The sequence below is a fragment of the Dipodomys spectabilis genome, unplaced genomic scaffold (genome assembly GCF_019054845.1).
Source record: "Dipodomys spectabilis isolate Male_0828 unplaced genomic scaffold, ASM1905484v1 ptg000175l, whole genome shotgun sequence".
Lineage (NCBI taxonomy): Eukaryota > Metazoa > Chordata > Mammalia > Rodentia > Heteromyidae > Dipodomys > Dipodomys spectabilis.
In genome coordinates, this window is record NW_024870852.1 from 10,818,064 (window position 1) to 10,840,544 (window position 22,481).

Sequence of the window (22,481 nt, forward strand, 5' to 3'; positions counted from 1 at the left end):
GGCCTCTCCAAGCTGTGTCTCCATCTTGGATTTGCTCTAGTCCCAACAAGCTTTTGTGTTAAGGGAGGCAGGTTCACATCCTGCTGCTGCTCCCTGCCTGAGCCTGACTCCTGACCTCTCCGCCCAACATCTTCCCCGTCTTTGTTTAAAGAAGCGAACCCGCCTGTCTTAGGTTGGGTGGATCACCTTGTCTGCCTTACCCGTCATCTGGAACTTCTTCAGAGCAAAGCTGAAGGCCCTGTCTTAGGTTGGTCAGACTGGCACCCCCTCTTACCCGTCTCTGGCTACAGTTCCTCTCGGGGGGAATTCATTTATATGGAGCTTGATCTTATGTAGCTGGCTGGCTAAATTCATAAGAGAGTTTTGCAGTGCACGTATAATACAAGAAAGGCATAGAAAAACCATCAGCAAAAGCATTCCCAGGCCAAGCAATGACATTAGCAATCCTTTAACATAAGTCAGGGAAGGGATATAGCGTTGAAATTGTTTAAACAGTTTTTTAGCAGTTTTTGCCACTTTAGAGTCCAGAGGTAGGGCTTGTGTAGTATATGAGCAAGCTGATTAAGATAATGGGCAGTTTGTACATTTTGTGTTAGTACCACAGCAGCTGCCGCTGCAGAGGCAGCTAACGACATAAAGGCCAAAACATTAGCTACAAGTAACCCAGCAAATCGATAAGGCCGGATTAGTTCTTTCAATTGTCTTAACACCTGAATGCCAGAATCTTTATACCAAGTTTCAGAAATATTTACAGGAAGCATAACAAAAGATGGTTGTCTGACAATAAGTATGGATTCACTTATGCCGCTATACAAGCAATTAGTAAAAGAACAATTAGAACAGGTGACATTAAAATAATTAGCTTCTACAGAGACACTAAATGGTCCATACATAATGACATGGGATGGTGATACACAATTCATAATATTTTTAAAAGGGATGAATTGGGTCAGGTCATGTTGTTGAGTGCAGCCACCAGCATCCAAACATGATGTTGAGGATGCCCATTCATCCACCACAGCCCAGGATTGTACTTATTAGTAAGATTAGCTCCAGACCAGTCCATTAATTGAGAGTTAGTTCCAGAAATATTGGTAAAAAATGGCTGTACATGTCTGCACCTTATTGGATGAGGCTCTCCTGTAGATACTACTATTTGTGAAGAATTAATGCAACGGGGTATCATATACGACGGAGTGGAATTTGCATGAACTGGGTGCCCAGTTGGTAAAGATGTCATCTGTATATTGTACATTTGATTTTTGTCTGGGATCCAAATTTTATGGATAGCATTATAATACAGCCTGGAATGGAGCCTTTAGAGCTGGTGGTAAAGCATAAAGGAATTCCAATGTCTGAAGTTGAGATATTTCCCATCTTGGTGTGCTGGATGAAGGGATCGGGAGCTGTACTGTATGCTGATCTATTGACCTGAATGAGTACTTCAACTCCCTCCCAAGTTGTAGGTGCACAATTGGGGGATACGGCATGTAAGCCCAATGTGTCAGCGTTTGTGTCATCTGAATGAGCCTCCACAATCCTAACGCAATGCTCAGGCAACCAGCGGGATTTATTTTCTTCCTGCGAAAAAACACAAACATGTCCTCGACCCCAAGTTAAAACCGAATTGAGCCTGTGCCAATCACCTGTTAAAGGATCCTTCCACTTAACTTGGGCAAAAGCTCTTTGCTCTCTTTTTTTCCCAAAACCGCTGTGCTGTGGAAAGGCCATTATAATCTAAACTTAAAAAATTTAGTACAAATAAAGCATGAGAAGAATATTAACAGGAGAGAAGGGGTATAATTCCCCTTTTTAATTAAAAAATTTGGTGTTTTAACAGCCTGTTGGCTTGTTTAACAATTTCTTGTCCTTGAGGAATGTAGGGAATATCTGTAGAGTGAAAAATCTGATAAGATTTACAAAAAGTTTGAAAAGCTTGTCCAACATATCCCCGACCATTATCAGTTTTAATATGTTTAGGAAGTCCCATAGTGGCAAAGCAGTGTAGGGAATGAGCAATACAATGTTTGCTAGTCTCCCCAGCAAGAGGAGTAGCCATAATAAAATTAGAGTAGGTATATGGTAACATGGACAAAGCGAAGCCATCCAAAAGATGGAATCAGGCAGGAGTTTAGTCTACTTTTTCCACAGTGGAGGTGGTCAGGGTAACGATGTAGATTTCCTCCAGGTGACTGTCAGGCTGTAGCAGCAGCAGCAGCAGGGTCTCTCAGTGGCTCCAAGGGACTGTCACACCTCGTGCTGGGCTGTAAATTTTTACGCAGACTGGTTAAGGATACAAGTAATACATAGGCGTGGCAGGCTGTGGCCCCACTAATTTTTAAGACTATTTAGACAATAGCCCAGGACAAATTACCAAGATGACAACTTTTTTAACTAGATAGTTCTTTTAATAAGGCTGATTTTCTAGGCAGATATAGAGGGCTCAGGCCTGTACTACTATTTTCCATGCCTTTTTCTTCTGTCTATTTTGCCACTTTTTTTTTAAAATGACTCTGGTCCCTTGTTCTAAAAAGGGGATGATAGGCGAAGATTCATCTTCTGTAACTTCTTCAAGCTGACTCAGGGGTGTTGATCCTACCTAGCCAGGAACCTATAATTTAAGTTTATTTTACAAAGAGGTTACCAGGGTTAGATGTCATTAAGAACAATATTTTAACTTTTGACAAATGCACAGACTTTTTCTCCGGCTACAGCAGTGTAGCTTGTTTAGCACTCTGGTTTGTAAAAGCATCTTTAGGAATGTGACCTGTAGTGACCCTAACAATGCCTAAGTCACCTGTGCAGGCCTTTAGACAGATGTTAATAGAAACACACTCTCAGATTTACAAACTTTTTTCTTGAACAGATAAATTTCATGTAGCTGGTGTTAGCTCAAAAGTTACTGTCAATTAGGGCTTTTGGCACATACAGGGGTTGGGATTTAAACCATCCCCCACATTTTATAACTTTAGCTTTTTAGTACTATCACAGATTACTAACAAGTTTCTGTCCCTACAAGGTAGATAGTCATGGACATTAGGCATGCTTACAAACTATCTTCTCATGACCTCCTGGCTCTGCCAATTTTTGAAGGGCCACACACAAACGACTCTAGGATCTGACATTTTTGCCATCCAAGCAGTGGCTTACTGCCTCTGGATGCTCCTCCATAGCTCTTGTCCCAGGAGTGTCTTCTCTACACTGGGATAAATGCCTCATTGGCATTTCCCTTAGCTGGTTGCTAGACTTGAACTCGGGGCCTGAGTACTGTCCTCAGCTTTACAGCTCAAGGCTAGCACTCTGTCACTTTGAGTCCCAAAGCAACTCTGCTGAGTAGCGGTGACAGTCTCACAGGGACGTTTTTCTGCCCGGGGCTGGCTTTGAACCAGTTTGCAGATCAATGAGTCTTATAAAAGGCCACTTTACTCCAATTAAAAGCAACAAAGTGGTCAACATAGAAGTAGCTTTTAAACCATGCTCTTACCTGAAACTTATTAAGAGCCAAAGTTACATCTGACAAACTTATAAGAATCCTCTGTGCTTTGCTCTTGGCTTGCTGGAAACTTAAAAAAACCTCTAAGAGCAAACTGGAATAGCAATTAATTTGGTAATCCTAATTTTTCCACTTTGAGGCAAATGTTAAGAACAATTTTACTTTTAAACTTTATATCCAGAAATCCATTTCTAATTTTTTAAGCCTCCTATAAATCTTTTATTATTTTATATTTTAGTTTTTAGTTACATTAAAAAAATCCCTTAAAATCTTGAGGCCAAGTGTCACTCATTGTCTCTTGGCTGCTTGTTTTAAAACAGATACACATTAAAACTTTTAAACTCAAATGACAATTTTTCCTTAATGCAAGAATTACAATCACCATCACTGTACCAAGAAGCTAAACTTAACACCTTTATGACTTTTAAAAACATATCCTAATTGTAGAACATCATTGAAAGCAAGTCACATTATACAAATATATTTTTAACCCTCTTTTTAAGTTCAAGGTTTAGCAATACTAATCAGATCATCACATCACTAATTTTTACCATCATGTTTCTAGTATTTATCTGTAGAGAAAAAGGACAGAACAAAGCTGGGCCACTTGGCCCCTCCTGTGGAATGGGCACGCACCTAATCTCACTCTTTAGGGTAAGATGAACTGCGTTTGTGCCAGCTTGTCCTCTTTCACCATGCGTGGACTCCTCCCATGGCCCGTCCCACCATGTATGACCAGCTGAACTGCACTTTTGCCTGTTTACTCCTTACCCCTAAAGATAGGTCTTTTGTTGGCTTTTAAGTTTTTTCCTTTTCTTATCTCTTGGTTTTTGAATGAAAATACACAGTTTTAGACAGACAGAACAGGTAATGTCTTTGACAGTGTTAAACAAACTTTTATATTTAAACTTCTAATATTTATCCTCAAATTTTAGACAAGGGAACTAAATTCCAAACAACCAATGCATTTTTGTTAAGCCAGATAACTTGATTACAGTATAAACAGCCTTATGCATTTTAAAATACCAGATTTTTTATTTTTAAGTTAAAGAATCCTTAAAAATCATTTAAAACAATATGAAAATTCTTTAAAATTTTTGATAATGTCCAAACCTCATAACCTTTTGAATTTTAAACTTAAACTCACCCAATTGTTACAGCATGCTGATAATTCTCATCTTAAACATGTTCACAAACACATACAAAACACACACAGATCTTAAAACACGCAAAAATCAAAATCAGTTGTACGTACATTTAAAACTGATACCAATTCTAAAACAGAACTAGACAAGACAACAACCAAAGGCTGAGTTGGGGGCTAATGGGCCCCCAGTTTATCCCTACCTCAGAAAACACACAGAAGTAAACAAGACAGACAAGTGGCCACAAAGACAAAATCAGGTCTCAGTGAATGGGGAAACATCTCACCACCATTCATAAGTGGGACTCAAATCCACTTACCAGGGGACTCGAACCCCCTTTACTCACCTCCGGAGGATTTTTCTTTTAGATTCCTACAAACGTTGACCCCAGGGGTCTTCCAAGGTGGAGGAGAACTCCCAGTCATCTTGGGGCAAGGGAAAGAAGTCCCTAGCGGCCGTCCCCTCAGACTGACAGGTTCTCCCCCATACTCAGACCCCCTGGGCCAAGGCCCGAGGCTAAGATCTTGCTGGTGTCACTTGCAGGTGGTCAGTGGCAGTTTTATCCGGCTGCGAGTTCTCCCTGCCGGCCCTTTTAAGTTATTGTTAGATCCTCCAGGTTTCTCACCCCCCTACCACCCCCCTACTTCTGGATCCAGAGAGGGTGGAGGAGGTGGCAGTGAAGGGTAGAAAGGGGGGTCAGTTTAAAGTGTAAGTAAAAAAGAAGCTGCTAGAGAGAACCAGATATTGAGGGGGTGTTAGGCAGTCTCCTCCGGGCTCTCGAATCAGGATGAATCTGAGAGGAGAAACATTCCAAGAATTCCAGAATATATACACACAAACATTGAGACAAAACACATTTACAGTGTGAGAGTAAATGTCAGACAGAAAGTACCAGACTACAGACAGGCCCAAATGTCCGCACTAGTGGATAGTTTACCCTGATGGGGATCCGGGGGACGTCTTCCACCGGCCCCGTTGGCTGTCTAATAGCGTGTCCGCCAAGACCTCTTGCCAACCCCAATACAGAACCTGCAGGCTACACAGATAACAGACAATAACAGATAACAACAGCAATGTTTTAACTTATAGGCCATTTGCATCATAGTGTTCCTGAATCCTTTTTTCCATTTTTTTTTTTTGCTAAGTTTCTAAACTAATGGTTCCTTCCTCCGGGAACCAGGGGCATACTTCCTCAACAAAGTGAAAGAAACATTCTAACTGACTCTGTCTAACTTTCACTCCTTGAGTGGCTGTTACCTTGCCCCATAATTTCTTACTCCTGACTATACTCTCTCCCGCTCTCTATTTCTGGACATCCTCTTACCTTAGCGGGGTCCTCTGCCTTCATCCCAGGTTTTCAGGTCCCTGTTCGGGTGCCACTTGCTGGAGCCTGCTGGCAACGAAAGGGAATCCTGAGTTAAGGGGCGAGGATGCGGAAAAATAAAGACATAAGGCAAAGGATGGGGTCGGGAGGTCTGCAGCTCAAGACTGCAGCCCCGTTTATTTTTAACTTTCCCTATTATATACTATTAGAAGTCAAGAGGTAACATAAGGTTACCATAGTGCAGAAAAACAAGGAAAATTTTAATAAAAACAAAGTGCAATAAAAACAAGACAAGGTCAACTGGTAGAAAGTAAAACAAACTCTGCAGACATAGCAAAGCAATCCCAGGCACCTGATGTTTTTCTTTCTTTTTTTTTTTTTTTTTAACCAGGGCTGAGAACCGAACCCAGGGCCTTGCGCGCGCCAGGCGGGCGCCCTTCCGCTGGGCTAAACCCCCAGCCCCCCGCCCCGATGTTTTTCATAAAAGCCGGTTCCTTGTACATGCCTTCAAGTGAGCACCAGGGTCAAGATGACCTTAGAGCTTTACTGTCAGCTCCCAACAGGGTGTTCTCTCACTAAGAAGCTGATCTCTTAGCTACTGGAGGATCCCTTTCTGCCTAAAGGCATGGGGTAGTGTTCTGTTTGTTTCTTTCAAGGAGTGGAAGGTGCCTGCATTTCCAGCTGCAGTAAGCAAAGCCTTTGGCACAGTGTGGCACTAGCTGCTCTTCCTCTGAGGGGTCCAGGTCCATCCCTAAAGCCTCAGGTGTCACATACAGAGGGATGGTATTCAGGACAGAGTGGGGGCAGGAGGTGGGGGTAGTCCCAAGAGTGAAAGGAGTGGCCTATAAAATCCAGCCTTGTGCCAGGAGCTGGTGGTTCACATCTGTAATTCTAGTTACTCAAGAGGTTGAGATATGAGGGTCACAGTTCAAAGCCAGAAAACCAGAGTGCTGGCCTTGAGCCCAGGCCCTAAGTTCAAGCCCCACGACCGATAAAAAGATGTTAATAACATGGAGACTACGAGTTCAATATGTAGGATGCATTTGTCTGTCTATCCATCTATTCATCCATCTACCTATTCATCCATCCATCCACCAATCCATCTACCTGTCTATTCGTCCATCTATACTCCCATCCACCTATCTATCCTTCCATCTCTCCAACCTCCATTGGCCCAGCCATACTGACATCCACCCATCTCTATATACATACACACATGTATTCATACACCTGTCCATCTGTCCATCCATTTATCCACCATCCACTTACCCATCCATTCATGCATCTTCCCAGTCTCCTAATGGAGACTCATCCATATTGCCTGCCATCCATCCATCCACCCATCCACCCATCCATCCATCCACCCATCCACCCATCCATCCATCTATCCATCCATCCATCCACCCATCCATCCATCCATCCATCCATCCATCCATCCATCCATCCATCCATCCATCCATCCATCCATCCATCCATTCATCTATACATCTACCCATTTATTCAATAACTTTTTCCAACTGGTCAGGGTTTTTTTTTTTTGTATCTGTGATGCATCTGGTTCTATAATAAGAAACTACCTGCCCAGAAGGAAGCCAGTGCTTTTGCTGAAGAGGGCTAGCCTAATCCCTAGGGCTTGGGGGGGGAGGGTCACTGTTGCAGGGCCCCAGAAGACTTGAGGGCAGAAAGTCGATCCTGCCTCAGGTCTATCCTCATCTCCAGTGTCTAAGAAGTGGGAGTCAGTGGGAGGAAAGTCACAAAAGTAGTCTTGAGTTAGTCTTGAAGGTCTTGGCTGTATTTTGGAGCCCCTTGGATTCCTTGGCTATGTCCACTCACTTGCTGTGTGATTTGGGGCAGATAGCTTGACTTCCCTGAGCCTCAGGTTCATCCTTATTGGGTAGTTCTGAGGAGTAAATGGGCCTGTGCTTCTTAGCAAACAACGTACACAACAGCAGGCCCAAGGAAAGTGCACACGAGATGGCTCCTGTTACTACTCGGTGCTGTGTAATGTTCTTCTCCTATTAAAGGATGACAGCCGCTGGGGGAGGTGGAAGGGGGTGATGGGGCCATATGGCTGGTGAGGGTGGTGGCTGGGACTGGCCTTAAGTGCCAGAACCACTCCAGGGGGCTTCTGCTATCGGATCCCACCTGTGTCCTTCCTGCCCCCCCTCCTTACCTTGTCCTCACCATGGCCCAAGGAAAGAGGGCTGCAGGAATGGGATGGGGGAAGGGCACAGCCCGGGATCTGCAGGCACAGGAGGCTGGGGCTGTCTGCCCTGTTGGTGGGCAGGTCAGCAGGGAAGAAATGATGCTCTCTGCTGCCACTGCTCCAGCTCAGCAGCATCTGGGCTGCAGACTCAGCCCCGCTGAGCGACCTCAGGCCTGGCCCTCACTCTCCTCAATGGCTGCAGGTACGCATGGCACTGTGGCTTCTTCCATCTTCCAGATCTGCAGGCTACCCCGTCCCCCCACCGGGGTTGGGGCTTGCATGGGTAGGGAAACTCAGCCCCCTGCCCCAGCCCCTTGGGGTTGATCAAGCACAGATGTCCTCGCCTGAGATATAACAAGCCTGATCTCCTTGTGGAGCTTCCGGGGAGCCAAGCCAAGGCTGGGCACCCCAGGTCTGGCTTGAACCCCACCTCTGACTGGCTGGTCCTTGACCCTGTACAGTCTGCTCTGCCTCTATGAACACAGAGCCCCTAGGGGCCCAGCGATGTCCATGTCCTGCCTCTCCTCCGTGTGGTCCTTCTGAGGGCAGCCGACTTGGTCCTTGCTCTCTGGAAGGGGGTCTCAGGGACACAGGTCAGAGAGCCAGCCAGCACTTTCCTGTCCCAGCACCTGTGGGCTCGCTGAGCTCCCAGTCCTGCCTGGCAGAGGTGACTCTGCTAGCCCCCAGGGCATCAAAACACATCCTTGGCAAGAGGGCCACTCAGCTCCGAGGATGATCCTACATCCACCTCTGCCCCTGGTTTGGTGGCTCCCACCTTCCTCCCCTGCCTGCCTCCCTCAGGTCCTGTGATGGGCAACCTGCATAGTGCCCGCTTCCCCTCTCAGGGCGGGAACTCCAACAGCTCATCCCAGTGTCTACCCTGGCCCGGCACTCAGTAGGTGCTTAATCAATATCAGCGGAAGGAGTCCATGTGTGCCTTCTGTTTGCTCAGCCCTGGCGGAGAGAGGGGATGTGGAGGGCTCTGATGTCCCCAGTGCCTCCTCTTGTACAGCTACCCTCGCTGTCTGTGCTATTTACATTGGAACAGACTGAACCCCACGTGAGCACCGGGGCCTCTAGATAATTATCTAGCCCTTATTAAACCCTTAATTATCCAAGCGGCTAATCAGCCTCCTGAATATAAGGGCTTCCTCGTCTCAGGGTCAGGAGACAAGGTCAGCCATCTGCAGGACTTCCTTGAGTTTCACAAGGTAAGAGAGATTCTCTCACTTGGGACGCTCTGCAGGGTGCTGCATCCAGACCTGCCATTGAACAGATAAGAAAACCGAGGCCTAGACAGGGGATGAGGTCGCATCTAATTGGTGGTGTGAACAAATGGCTTGTAGGCATGGCCCTGTTAGATGTGAAAAGATCAAGGTGACAGCAGGGCATCGCCCTCCTTGGGCTCCATTTGGGGCTGAGGGGAAGCAAGATGTGGAACCTCAGGCTGTACCAGGGTATCTAGGTACAGGTCGGGCTCCCAGTAGGGAGAAAAACAGGAGCAAAGGCCACAGGTGGAATGGCAGGGGACGCTCACCATGGGTGGGTGGGCTCTATCGATGGTCAGGTTCGAATTGTGGTTTTGAGCATGGCGGCATCTGGAGGTTGAGGAAGGCTTCCTGGCCAAGGAGGTAAGGGCTGAAATGAGGCCTCAAGGGGGAGCAGGTTATGGATGGGTGGAGGGAAGGAAGATGAGGTAAAAGCACAATCAGAAACCGAACCCTGGAATGAACCGTTGCTCCCTAGAAACACCTAGACAACCATGTCCACCTGTCATGTGTCATTCTTAGTGAAAATCCCTGTCCTGTACAGCTGGACCTCCTGCCTGGAGCAGCCGGGATCTTGGCATTAGCTCTAGCCTTGGGAATGAGAGCTGGGGCTGGGTTTTGTAGGCCCCTGTGAGATGGGCCAGGGTGGGAGGAGACCGCAGGACATCTTCTAGCCTGTTGCCCTGAACAGAGCTTTGAAGACATCCTGGAGTTCACAGCTATAAGCAACCCCTCCCCACATCTCTCCACAGGAGCCCAGAGAACACTAAGAAATTGGTTGGGGCAGGAGAAATAGGTCCTGATTTCAGCTAGTGGTTCTTTGTACTTGGGTTCCCTCCTACGCTTTGGGTCTCCCCGTACACACCTTCACCTCTGAGAGTCCTTCCTCCTGACCACCTTGACCCTGACCCCATTCCAGCCCTTCTCACCATCCTCCCTGTCCATACTTTAAGATTCAGGAGAGGCAGGCCTGTGGGAGGGACATCAGGCAGCTCCCCCTGCCTGGCACACAGGAGGCTTCCAGTCAAGGCAAGCTGATGGAGGGTGGATGGGTATGAGGTAGGCTTGGCCCAGGTGGGGCATGGGAAGGCCCATCCTGAGACTCAGAGGAGCTCTGGTGCTTGAGTCTACAGTCGGCTCAAGTCCAGCTACAGCCCAGTCTCTCCAGGCTGACGCTGGCCCCGCTGCCATGGGCCCTCTTTGATTCCTTTCACCCAAAGCTCAAACCCACACTCCACGCTTGGCCCCTGATTGGGAGAATTTCAGGTCTTGGTAAGTAAAGGCAGAGATTTTTGGGGGGAGTTCAAGTGGAGTAGGGATTTTTCTGAGAGGGAAATCTTTGAAGGGTCTGGGGTGGAAGGTGTTTTTGTTGTCCTCCCCCCCAGTTGGCTCAAGGTTCTACCACTTGAGCTACAGCACCCCTTCCAGCCTTTGCTGTATATGTGGTATGGAGGCATTGAACCCAGGGCTTCATACATACAAAGCAAGTACTCTACCACTAAGCCACACTCCCAGTGGGAGGTTTTTTTATTCAGCCTACTGTGCACCGGCTAAGAGACCCTGTACGTGCCTCAGTTTCCATAGTGGTGACACCATGTTTCAGGAGACCTTTGGAAGTGGGTTGAGATTTTGGAGGTGGTGAGGAAGGGATGTGAGGAGGAAGGGGGCCCTGCAGGAGGGGAAGGGGTGTCCCCGGAGCAGGCAGGTTAGAACTCCCCGGTGAGCTGCCTCAAACTCATGCGCACGTCCACTGGCTTGTGTCACAGGCTGGTCAGAGAGGCATCTGGCCCATAGAGACACTGAGGCCCAGAGAGGGATATGCTCTGCTGAGGTGAAAAGCTGCTGTCATTTTTTTATGCTGTCTGGAGTCCTGGGGCTCCTGGACCCCAACTGCAGCCAAAAGAGTCCCATCGGCTCTGAGCACAGGTGATCTCCAGGGCCACAAGTCCTGGTGGACCACACCTAATCAGGGTCCCCGGATCTAGGTGGAGATGCTGCAGATCCTGTGTCTGTGTCTGGCCCTCTGTGGCCTGCTGACTGGCATTCGGGCGGAGCCTGGGGCACTGCTGCGGTTGGGCATGGACATCCTGAATCATGGTGAGATTGCGGGCTTGGGTCGGGGGCAGGAGTGGGCGCAGGGCAGGCGGCAGGCAGTGACTGCTTATGTTTGTTGGGTCTTAGCACCCTGTGGTCGGCAAACCAACTTTATAAGCAATGTGTTCCTATGATTCTCCTATTTTGCTGAGGGGGAAATTGAGGACCAGGGCAAATGAAATGATGTTCCCTAGTGCCCTTACGTTAGGGTTTACGTTAGAGCTATAGAAGTTGCATTTTCTCAGAGTCCCTCCTTGGCTCTGATGACAGGGGTTGATGATCACACATGAGCTATGGAGGTGTCGGACTGGGGATCAAATCCCAGCTCTGCCAACAACTTGCTGTTTGACTTCAGGCAGCTTTCTGTGTTGCTATTTGTCCATCTGTAAAGATAAAGAAATATGAAACAGCTATTCAGGAGGTTGAGAACTGAGTGTTGTGGTTCCAAACCAGCCTTGGCAGGGAAGTCTGTGAGACTCTTAACTTCAATTAACCAACAACAACAACAAAAAAGGAGGAAGTGGACTTGTGGCTAGCCTTGAGCCAAAAAGTTCAGGCATAGTGCCCAGGCCCTGAGTTCAAGCCCCAGGACTGGCACAAAAAAAAAACAAAGATATGAAATAAGGCAGCAGCCTTCACCTGGTAGAATCCAATGAGAAGTTAGCACCCCTACACTGTGAGGAATCCTCAGTAAAATTAATTTTCCAACCTCTTCCATGGCCACCGGGAGATGGACAGAGTTGAGCTCAGGCATGAAAAGCTAGGACAACTCATTTCAGTATTTGTCTCCTTTCTGGAAACAAATCTGTGGCCATCTTGGAGAGGTTTCTGGCAGGGTCTCATCTGGGATTGGGATGTCTGGAGCAGGGGAATTGGCATCTCTAGCTATCTAGAACCTGCCTTTTAACAAAGTCTCAGATGAACCCATTTGGCACCCAGTCTGGGAGGGCTTGGGCCCCAGAAGCCACGGCCTGAGCCTGGCATTCAAGGTCTCAAACTTGGTTCCCTGTGTGTCTTACTTTCAGAATTCTCACTCTCCCAATCTCTCCTCTCCTTTGCCGTTGCCAGCCCTCTGCCCAGGACCCTCCTTCTCTTCCTCCTCTTCTTCCTCTTTCTCCTGCTCTTCCTCCTCCTAGAACCAGAAAGATACCTGTCTTTCCTGTCTGCCTGCCCAGCTCTTCCTTTCTGGGCCTGAACCCCTCTAGGGTTCCTGCAGTTATGGTTCCTGCTGTGGCTCCCACCCCACCCCTCCCTCATTTGTTACTGCACTGCAGTGCTGGGAAGTGGTCTGGGATGCACAAGAGATAGGTGCAGGGCAGCGGAGCAGCGGGGAGCCCAGCTGAGTGCCTCCTGACCCTGTTCCCTGCAGAAGTCCAGAGTGCCATGGAGGAGAGTCACATCCTGGAGAAGATGGCAGCCGAGGCTGGTGCAAAGCGACCAGGGGCCAAACCTATCAAAGGCCTCAGCAAGTAAGCAGGGGAAGGGGATGACTGGACCAGGCAAAGAGCTGGCCTCATTGTGGCATCCAAGGCCTGGAAAATCCACTGGTACAGGCTCAGACCTCTTTTCTGCCTTGGGCTGTCTTGCCATGTGACTATGGTCATCCCCTACAGAGGATTCTTGCCTAGGGTCCCTTTGAGGAAGAAAAGCCAAGCTCTAACTCCCTGCATGCAGCCACTGAATGTTACTGAATGTATTCCAGTTAAGTGAAAAAACCCTCAACTGGTAGAGCCAGAAGGTTTCAATAATCTGCTGTTGTTAAGTGTTGTAGGGGATTGATCCAAAGGGGCTGCCTGGACTGATGTTTGGGGGAAAGCTCTCAGGTACTGCCTGGACTCAGCAGGAACAGGTGTGTGATTGATTAGCAATGTCTGTTCAGAGCTCAGGTTGTATGGGAAGAGGAGGTATGGATGCCACACTTTGCTATCCAGAATCTTTACCGGTGGTTCTCAATCAAAGGCCATTGTGCCTCCAGGAGGACATCTGTCAATATCTGGAGATATCTTTTGGTGTCAAGATTTCTGTGTGAGAGTGCTACTGGCATCCATGGGTCGAGATCAGAGCTGCTAGGAAACATCCTACAACACACAGGAATATCAAGAATGCCACCGTCGATGAACCCAGATCTATGCAAACCTTCCTGTTTTGTTGATCGGGAAAGTGAGGCCCACAAATGGAAACAGAACAGCCCAAGGTCATGCAACCAGCCCTGAGAATAACCTTACCTGTCTAGCCTTCTGTTGATGGCCCTACAAGACAGGCTAGTCTCCCCATCCCTGTGGCACAGGAGAGGTTTACCCACAGGCATCAGCAGAGTGGTAGAGAGTGGGCCGAGGGCCCAGGTGCTGCCTAATCAGACCTTAGAGTTGTGCATGCCTCTCCCTCCAGCGTGAAGGTCAAAGACGTCCTTGTACCCGTCATCACATTGAACTTTGTACCTGGAGTGGGCATTTTCCAGTGTGTGTCCACAGGCATGACCATCACCGGCAAGAGGTGAGCATGGCAGGGGAGGGGAAGAAAGAGGGGAAGGAAGGCCATCTTGTCTCTCCTTTAGATACACATTTACTGTGCATCTGCTGGGTACTATCTGGGTGCTATGTTGTAGACTTGGTTCTTACTTTGATGGGCTCCAGAGCAAGATAACTTCAGGCAGAACAATTGGTCTAAAAATGGAGGGGGAGGAAGGGGAAACGGGGAAGAGGATAAGAAAAGCTTTGGGGAGGTGATAATAGCTGGACAGTTTTGAAGGTTATATAGGAGTTCACCAGAGCAAGAAGAGATGTGCAAGTCTGACTATATGACTTGGAGAGGTCCCATCCTCTTTTCTGTCTTGCTGAGATGGCCCCTCCCTTTCTCCCCCTCTAAGAGATGCTGAGATTTTGGGCACAGAGGGTAATGGGGATGGTGGCCTGAATGGCAGAGAAACTCACAGTGCCCGCCTGCTCCATTCTCCAGCTTCACAGGGGCCAACATGGAGATCACTGTGGTTCTGAACATCACAGCCACCAACCGGCTTCTGCAAGATGAGGAGGCAAGCCTCCCCATGTTCAAAAGCGAGGACTGTAAGATCATTTTGGGCAGCGTGAAGACCAACCTGCCTAGCAAGTGAGGGGCTTGGTGGCTGGGGAGGAAGGCGGGAACTGTCCCCCTTTCTGAGTCTTCGAACTTCCAAAATCATGTTCCTCTATGTCCTCTTCCTCCCTTCCTGTCATTGATGCACTTGTTCATCTTCCTTGCTGCATGTATCTAGCATGATGCCCAAGGTGATCAACAAGTTCATAGACAGCACCCTGCACAAAGTCCTCCCCGACCTGGTAAGTGACCTGGGGTGAGCCCCTGCCTCCCCTTGCTGGCATTGCTTCAGCCAGCGAGGGCAAGGCACTTTCCCTTAGCCACAGATCTGGACTGATTGATGATAGCTGTCTAGCTTAGGGGAAGGAGGTGCTGTGATCATCTAGTGATGTCTGCCATGCACACAGGCAAAGGAAACAGGATCCCATGTGTTCCAGCTTGCTAAACTTGTGTAGCTTGACCAGACCCTGGGGGATGAGTTCAAGCACGTTGCAAACTGTGGTCAGACCTGAACACTAGTCTTGATTTCCATGCTGCTGACTTTCTATGGGACTTGGAGCCTCTGTTTCACCTCTAGTCCCGTCAAGGCTCTCTGGACTCTTCAGAGAGTTCTCCTGAGCTGTGATGAATGTAGACCTCAGGCAGAGCCCTGGCAGCCCAGTGCCTTCTCTGTTTGCAGATGTGCCCAGCCATTGACGCGGTCCTGGTGTATGTGAACAAGAAGTGGGCCAGCATGCACAGTGAGCATCCCTGGCCACACCTGCCCCTACCCAGGTCACTGGCACAGCTAGATACCCCTGCCTTCCTAACCCATCCTCTAGTCCAGCCCAGCCGGTGGACTAGAGGATGGCTGAGATCATGGTGTCTCCTACTGCCCAGTTGTCAAACTGAGGCCCTGAGAGACAATAGGGTCCTCTCCTTCATCTTTGCAACCAGAGCTCCAGCCAGCAGCCACTCTGCCTGTATCCCTAAGCTCTATGTCCTGCCAAGAAATCTCTGAAGTGGGAATGCCTAACAACTGCTGCCTCTCTTATTTTTGGGCCCAGTGTGGGGGAAAGGAAATCTCAGTAGCAGACTCATGTCGCCAGCAATGAAGGGGGGTGGCGCAGGAGAAAAGTCACTGCATCCTCTGAGCCTTGGCTTGCTGTCTGTGGAACAGCCTATCCGCTCCACTGCTCAGTGAGACCCAGGCTGGCAGAGTGGTACGATTTCTTTCCTGCCAGGCGCCATTGCCTCCACCCCGCAGCTGTCCTTCCTGAGGCTCAGAGAAGCTGGGTAGTTTGCCTGGGGTCCCAGAGAGGGACATGGGGAGAAGCAGGTGGCTTTTTGGGCTAGCACCTACTCTGGGGTCTGCGCCTGAATGGAGGGTCCTCTGCACAGATGTCCTGCCTGTGGGCCAGATGGGCACGGTCCAATACGTCCTGGCATCCTCACCGGCCACCACTGCCAGCCACATCCAGGTGGACTTCAACGTAAGTTGTGAGGCTCAGGTGGAAGTGCTGGGCGGGGGCTGAAGAGGGTGGGAAGACATCCTCTAAGGCTGGAACCCTCTGTGTTCAGCGTAGGCCCCTGTGTCTCCACTGATTTGGGGGTTACCATCTCCACATGGGGGTTTCTCCCAGGGCTGTCTGCTTCCTGCTATAAGTGGCTCCTGTGCAGATATTGTTGCTGACTGAGACTCAGGGGAGGTGGGCTTTGGTGCGGACCCCATAAGCTGGAGGCAGATCTGGGCTCTTACTGGGTGAGGTGACAAGGGAGATGCATCTTTTTCTAAGGATGGAGAGTTGAGTCCTGCAAAGTCATCTTCCTGGGAAGTCTCCCCACCCTCCCACTCCACCCCCACCCCTGGCCCGGGACACCAGAAATTGTGTTCTGGAGAAATGAGAGCTCCAGAAGTCAGAGTTAGACCAGCGAGATGGGCAAAGCTCTCCTAAGGGGAATTGCCAGGGGACTAGTGGTTGACTCCCTTGCCTCCTAAGGCTTCGGTCTACCTTCCTGTGTGCCGGGAAGTCCCATGGCTGTCCTGACTTGCTGATGTGTAGCTTGGTTTGAGCCTTTATCAGTCTGGAGTGCGGAGGCCCAGCCCCGCAGAGCCCCTCACCACCATGTCCCTCCCTCAGACCGTGGTGCAGCCTCAGAAGGGCAAGGCCATCCAGGTTGATGGCGACGGGGTGGCACCCGGGTTCCCCGAGGACTCTGTCAAAGACTCGTCACAGCTGCTGCTGTCAGCTGCCTTCCTCACCGCGGAGCTGGCGCTTCTGCAGAAGTCCTTGGATGTGAAAATCAAGGGCAAGAAGGTGACTGTCCAGTGCCTCTTCCCCAACTGCCTAGTGTGTCCCCCAGGGGCTGTGGGTAACACTGGCATTGGGAGATGCCAGGGTGGCTGCAGGTTCTGTGGTCAATTCACCCCTGGGTCCATGTGACCGCCTCTACCCATCCATGCATCCAACTGTCCATGTGGCCACCTATTTAGTGGTTTGGCCAGCCATCACTTTCTTTTCATGTTTTTATTTTCTTTCTTTCTTTTTCTTTCTGTCTTTTCTTTCTCGGGCATGGGGCCTGAACTCTGAGCCTGGGCGTTTTCCCTCAGCTCTTCAGCTCAAGGCTAGTGCTCTACCACTTGAGCCACCTCACCACTTCTGGTTTTCTGGTGGTTAATTGGAGATAAGAGTTTCACAGCCTTCCCTGCCCAGGCTGGCTTTGAACCGTGATCCTCAGACCTCAGCCTCCTGAGTATCTAGGATGACAGGCGTGAGCCCCCGGTGCCCGGCCATCACTTTCTTTTCATCCTCTGTTCATCCACCCTCACCTATCCATTCACACTTAACCATCTATTCACCCCCTCACCCGATCATCCCACAGCTCAGCCATTCCTCCTCCTACTCACCCATTCATTCTCCCACCCATCCATCCTCTCACTCATCCATTCATCTTCCCAACCATCATTCATCTTCTCCCTAACCATCTATCCACCCTCCCACTCATTCACCTTCCCACTCATCCATCCATACTCCCACCCATCCACTCATCCTCCCACCCTCCACTCATCCTCCCACCCACCCATTCCCCCTCCCACTCACCAATTCACCCTCACATCCACCCATTCCCCCTCCTACCAATTCATTCATCCTTCTATCTATCCATTCATCCTTCCACCCATTCATTCATCCTTCCACCCCTTCACTCACTCATCTGTTTATCCACTTCCCTATCCCTCTACAAACCCTCCTATCTACAAACCCTCCCTCCATTCACCATCCGTCTATTCTCACATTTCTCCCCGGCTCTTCCCTCCAATATTCTCTGTTTGACCTTGTGCTGAGAGCCATGGACACTGGAAGGTGTAGGGCGTGTTCTGAGTCACCCAGAAGCTCCTTATCCAGTTGGTCAAGTGGAGAGGTCAGTGTGTGTGTGTGTGTGTGTGTGTGTGTGTGTGTGTGTGTGTGCAGGGATCTTGAGCCAGAGGATGGTTGTTAGGATGGGCTGGGAGCTCCAGTCACCCTCATTTTGACTTTGATTTTGTAGATTGGTGAGCTTCCCCCACAAACCACAAAGACCCTGGCTGGCTTCATTCCACAAGTGAGTGTCCCCCACTTCCCACTGTGACTGCAGCACTCTGGCCTGCCCTCTACATGAAGGGAAAGGACCTGGGAGGTAGCTTTGCAATACCCCACATCACCAGTCCACTGTGGAGACATCTCCATGTCTCCATAAAGTACTCTTTGGGTCTAGCATAAGAAGGCCCAGCCTTCACGGACTATCCATCCTACATCCAATAGAGAATTAGCCAGCGGTGTGATTTGCTCCTTTTGTTTCCTGATGGGGAGCCCTGGCTTGTGCCCACCTTACTGCCTGTGTCTGTGGTAGAAAGTGCCTATTGTAAGAAGGACTCTCGAATGTAATGGGAACCATGGGTTTCAGGACTGGTCCTCAGTGGAATGTCCTGGTTTCTGCAGGTGGCTGAGGCCTATCCCAAGTCAAAGAGCTTGGTGACCCAGATCAGGATAAAGAAGCCCCCCAAGGTCACCATGGAGCCCGGCAAGAGTCTGCTGCACCTCCATGGCACTCTGGAGATGTTTGCAGCTAAGCGCAAGGGCAAGGCCCCCGTGTCTCTTTTTCTCCTGGAGACGGTGAGTGCAGTCTGCTCTCAGCATGCATGTTCCAGGCTAGGAGGGTGCACTTTACTAGACAGACAAGAAATGAATGCTAGGGTCCTTGGTTCATATCCACAGTGTGCCTGACCTCCATACACTCTTACCCGATGCCTGGTCCTTGACTCTGCCGCTGCACCTGTAAACGGCTGGCGTGATCAGCACACCAGGCCCTCTCTCCTCCCTTTTCTCTCTCTCCAACATTCCTTAGCAGCAACAGGGCAGTGAAGGGACCCCAAAAATGGAACTACACAAGCCCAGAGAGGCCCCAAATCTACTTTGGAGAAGTCACAAAGGACTTCCTAGATGAGGTGCTAGCTGAGTTCTGTTTTGAGGAGGAGCAGGTCAGGGGGGACTGACTCGGCTGGGGATACCCCAAACAGAGGGTAGAGCATGAGTAAAGACCTAGAGCCATAGCCCAGTGTGTGCAGGGACCCACCACGGTGTCAGATAGGTTGGGAGGTTTTGTCTTAATCCAGGACAAGAGGGGACAAGGATCCTGGGCTAGGGTATGGGAAGGCTGCAGGGCTAAGTTCCTGGGGCTGGGGGGGGCAGGATGGACAGTGGTGGTCATGATGTCCAGGTGCAGGGAGGGTGCACTGTCTTCTCCCTGCTTCTTCCCTGCCAGCACTTCAGTCTGAATGTCCAGTACTCAGTGCATGAGAATCGACTACAGATGACTACCTCTCTGGACAGGTAGGAGAAGGGGTGCTCCCACCCTGTGACCTGCAAGGACCTGAGGCTGGTGGTTACAGAGCTATGAGCTCCTTCGTGCTTGACATGACAGGGGTCCCCAGGGCAGTGCAGGGCCAGCCTGAGGAGGTGCTGAGGAGTTCAGTGATAGGAGCGATGGAGACGAAATGGGCGCTAATGACAGGTGACCAGTATCCTGTCACAGGTGGCGTGCATGTAGGAACTCAGGAGTACCTGCAGCCTGGGGGTGGGGGTGGGGGCAAGGTTGAGAGCCTTCAGGATCCTCTTTTTCAGCATGGGGTCACTGAGTCTGACCATCATCCCCTCCCTCATCCCCTGCCCGGCTTTTCCTTCCCCACAGATTACTGGGCCTGTCCCGGGGGTCCTCATCAGTTGGTGACTTTAATGTAAGCATTCCAAAGTGCTTCTTCTGCCTCCCCAGTTGGAGGGCAAGACTAGGCCTGTTCCCTGGTGGGCCTGCAGGGGAGAGGCTCTGGGGATGGGAGCGAGAGTGCAAAAGCAAGCCCATCAAGAGGCTTGAGGGAGTCTCTGACTTGCTCTGTGACCTGGGGAAAGGCCTCTTAACCTCTCTGAGTCCCTGTTTCCTTTTGTAGCCAGAACCTGGACATCTCCCTGGATTGATTTTTAAAACAACCAGATGGGTAGTGGAGGGCTAAGCTGGCCTTGGTTGGCCAAGCTGTGATTTTTCTAGGACCCAACACAGACCTGAACACAGCAGGTGTGAGTAATAACACAGCCACACTCACATCACACGATCTGTCTTTTTTTTTATTTTGTACTGTTTAACCCACACGGAAAGCCCATAAGCAGGGGCTACCACATCCCATGCTCGTAGGCACAGACAGGCTGAGCAAAGCCCCGAGCTTTCTATCAGAGTAGAAATGGATCCCTTTATGTCTCCTGAGTGTCCAGATTCTTGCAGCCTAACCCAAGTCCCACAGAGATAAACAGAGATGACGGGCACGGGCCTGTAGCCACACAACCTGGGTTTGATGCTTGCTGGACAAGCCACAAAGCCACAAGACATCTCCAACAAAAGATGTGTGGAGCTGGTTGGACTGCATGGCAGGACAATGGATGCCAGCTTATGGGTGTCTTCTCCCCTTCTTCCTCTTCCAGGCCAAGGACTTAACTGGCTTCACCACTGACTACCTCCAAGAAGCCTATCTCCCCAGGGTGAATGGTGAGCACGCCCACAGGAGCCAAGAAGGGACCCTCCAGAATGGGGAGGCTGAAAATTGGTCTTATTTTTATTTTTATGGTATTATGGTTTGAACTCAGGGTATATTTGCTAGGCAGGAGCTCAGCCACTTGAGCTAGACCCCAAGCCCTCTAATGTAGTTTTTGTGTCCCTTTGAGGGCTTGAGGATGAAACTCTGTCCCATACTTTGTACTCTGATTCTTGACTTCACATCATGATGAGACTTTGCTGGGGCTGGCGTGGGGGTGGGGCAGGGAGTAAACACCTGGCAGATCCCATGCTTCTCTGCTGGTGCTGCTGGCAGGCATTACAAATCAAGCACTGCACTACTTCCCACACCACTCTGCTCTGGGCAGCTTTAAAATAATTTTTAAATTGTTAGTGTAAAGGTGATGTACAGAGGGGTTACAGTTACATAAGTCAGGTAGAGAGTACATTTTTTGTTGTTGTTGTTGGTCGTGGGGCTTGAACTCTGGGCCTGGGCACTGACCCTGAGCTCTTCAGCTCAAGGTTAGTGCTCTACTACTTGAGCCACAGTGCCACTTGTGGCTTTTTCTCCTTATGTGGTGCTAGGGAATCAAACCCAGGGCCTCATGCATGCAAGGCAAGCAAAAAGTACGTTGCTTTTTGGACAATGTCACCCCTTCCCTTGCTCTCTCCCAGTTTTTCCTTCCTGTCCCTGCTCACAAATTGTATAGTTTATTTTTCACAGTGTCCAATGAGTACCACTGCTGCATTTGTTCACCCTTTGTCTGAGAAGCTCTTAATGGTGGCAGAGAAGTCCAGCTGAGATGACTCCTTTTGTATTTCTCAGATGTACTCCAAGTGGGATTCCCACTGCCAGACCTTCTGGCTATCAATTACAACCTGGCTGAAATGAACATAGTAGAGGTGAGGGGAGGGGTTGGGAAGGTCATGTCAATCAACATGTTTGCCCGTGAGTGATGAGCAGGAGTCCGCCTCTCTCAGACAGGAAGGGGTGGGATCAGAGGACAGGAAACCATCAATTCCAATCAATTTGGAGAGCCGGAGCCTGGCCCTCAGAGCCTCCTTGACCAGGAGACTGACACTCATGTTCTGCCACCTGGAAAAATGACATGACCTCTCTATGCTTCCATTTTCCTGTGCTTGAAACAGAGATGGAAATGTAGGCATCCACCCCATAGAGCTGTTAGGAGTTATTTAGATAAGTCACCTAGAGGCAAAAGTAAGTGCTCAATAAGTATAAGCTTTCACTGCATGCTAGGCTTTGCGCCTGGAGTACTAAGTGTATATTTCTCTCATCTAATCTCTCCGCTCTGGGAAGAGGGGTTTTGAGGAAACAGGCTCAGAGAGGTGAAGGGGCTTCCCTGGGTCCAAGGCAAGTCTGCTTCAGGATTTATTTAAACACTGCACTGAATTCCATTTCCCAGCCCTGGCCTGATTCCATCTCATCTCTGGGCCTGGAGGCCTCTGCCAATGCTCCTCATTCATCCCCACCTCCTGTCCCTTTCTCCTATCAGAACGCCCTGGTGCTGGACTTGAAGCTGGACTGACCGCAGCAGGATCCCTGGCCAGCTGTCCACAGCATACCACAGAGAAGCCCCTGAGCAGAGCTGCTGGGCAGGTCTTCTCCCACAGTGGCTGCTTTCCTGGCCAGGTTGTGAGCAGAACAGGCCTGGGTTGGGGGCCTCACAATAAACAGAAGAAAGGCCCTTACCAACATGCCATGTTTCTGTCTTTTCATTGTAGCAAACCAATGTGTGGCTTTTCTGGCCCTTTGGTGGGCTTTGGGGTCTGGGAGGCAGTGGATGCAGCTTGTACTTGATGGCTG

At 49.7% G+C, this 22,481-nt stretch overlaps 1 protein-coding gene across 1 annotated transcript; it reads left to right on the forward strand.

Moving 5' to 3' along the window:
- Positions 1–9,351: 9,351 nt before the first annotated feature.
- On the forward strand, positions 9,352–22,307 carry Bpifb6 (BPI fold containing family B member 6). The gene is made up of 16 exons (XM_042694703.1): positions 9,352–9,379; positions 11,422–11,533; positions 12,900–12,999; positions 13,919–14,023; positions 14,486–14,635; positions 14,781–14,844; positions 15,282–15,342; positions 15,983–16,074; positions 16,723–16,899; positions 18,128–18,181; positions 18,559–18,732; positions 19,382–19,449; positions 19,808–19,853; positions 20,587–20,650; positions 21,483–21,559; positions 22,171–22,307. Exons 2-16 carry the CDS (start codon positions 11,428–11,430, stop codon positions 22,201–22,203), a joined length of 1,371 nt encoding a protein of 456 aa, XP_042550637.1. The 5' UTR covers positions 9,352–9,379; positions 11,422–11,427; the 3' UTR covers positions 22,204–22,307.
- Positions 22,308–22,481: the final 174 nt, after the last annotated feature.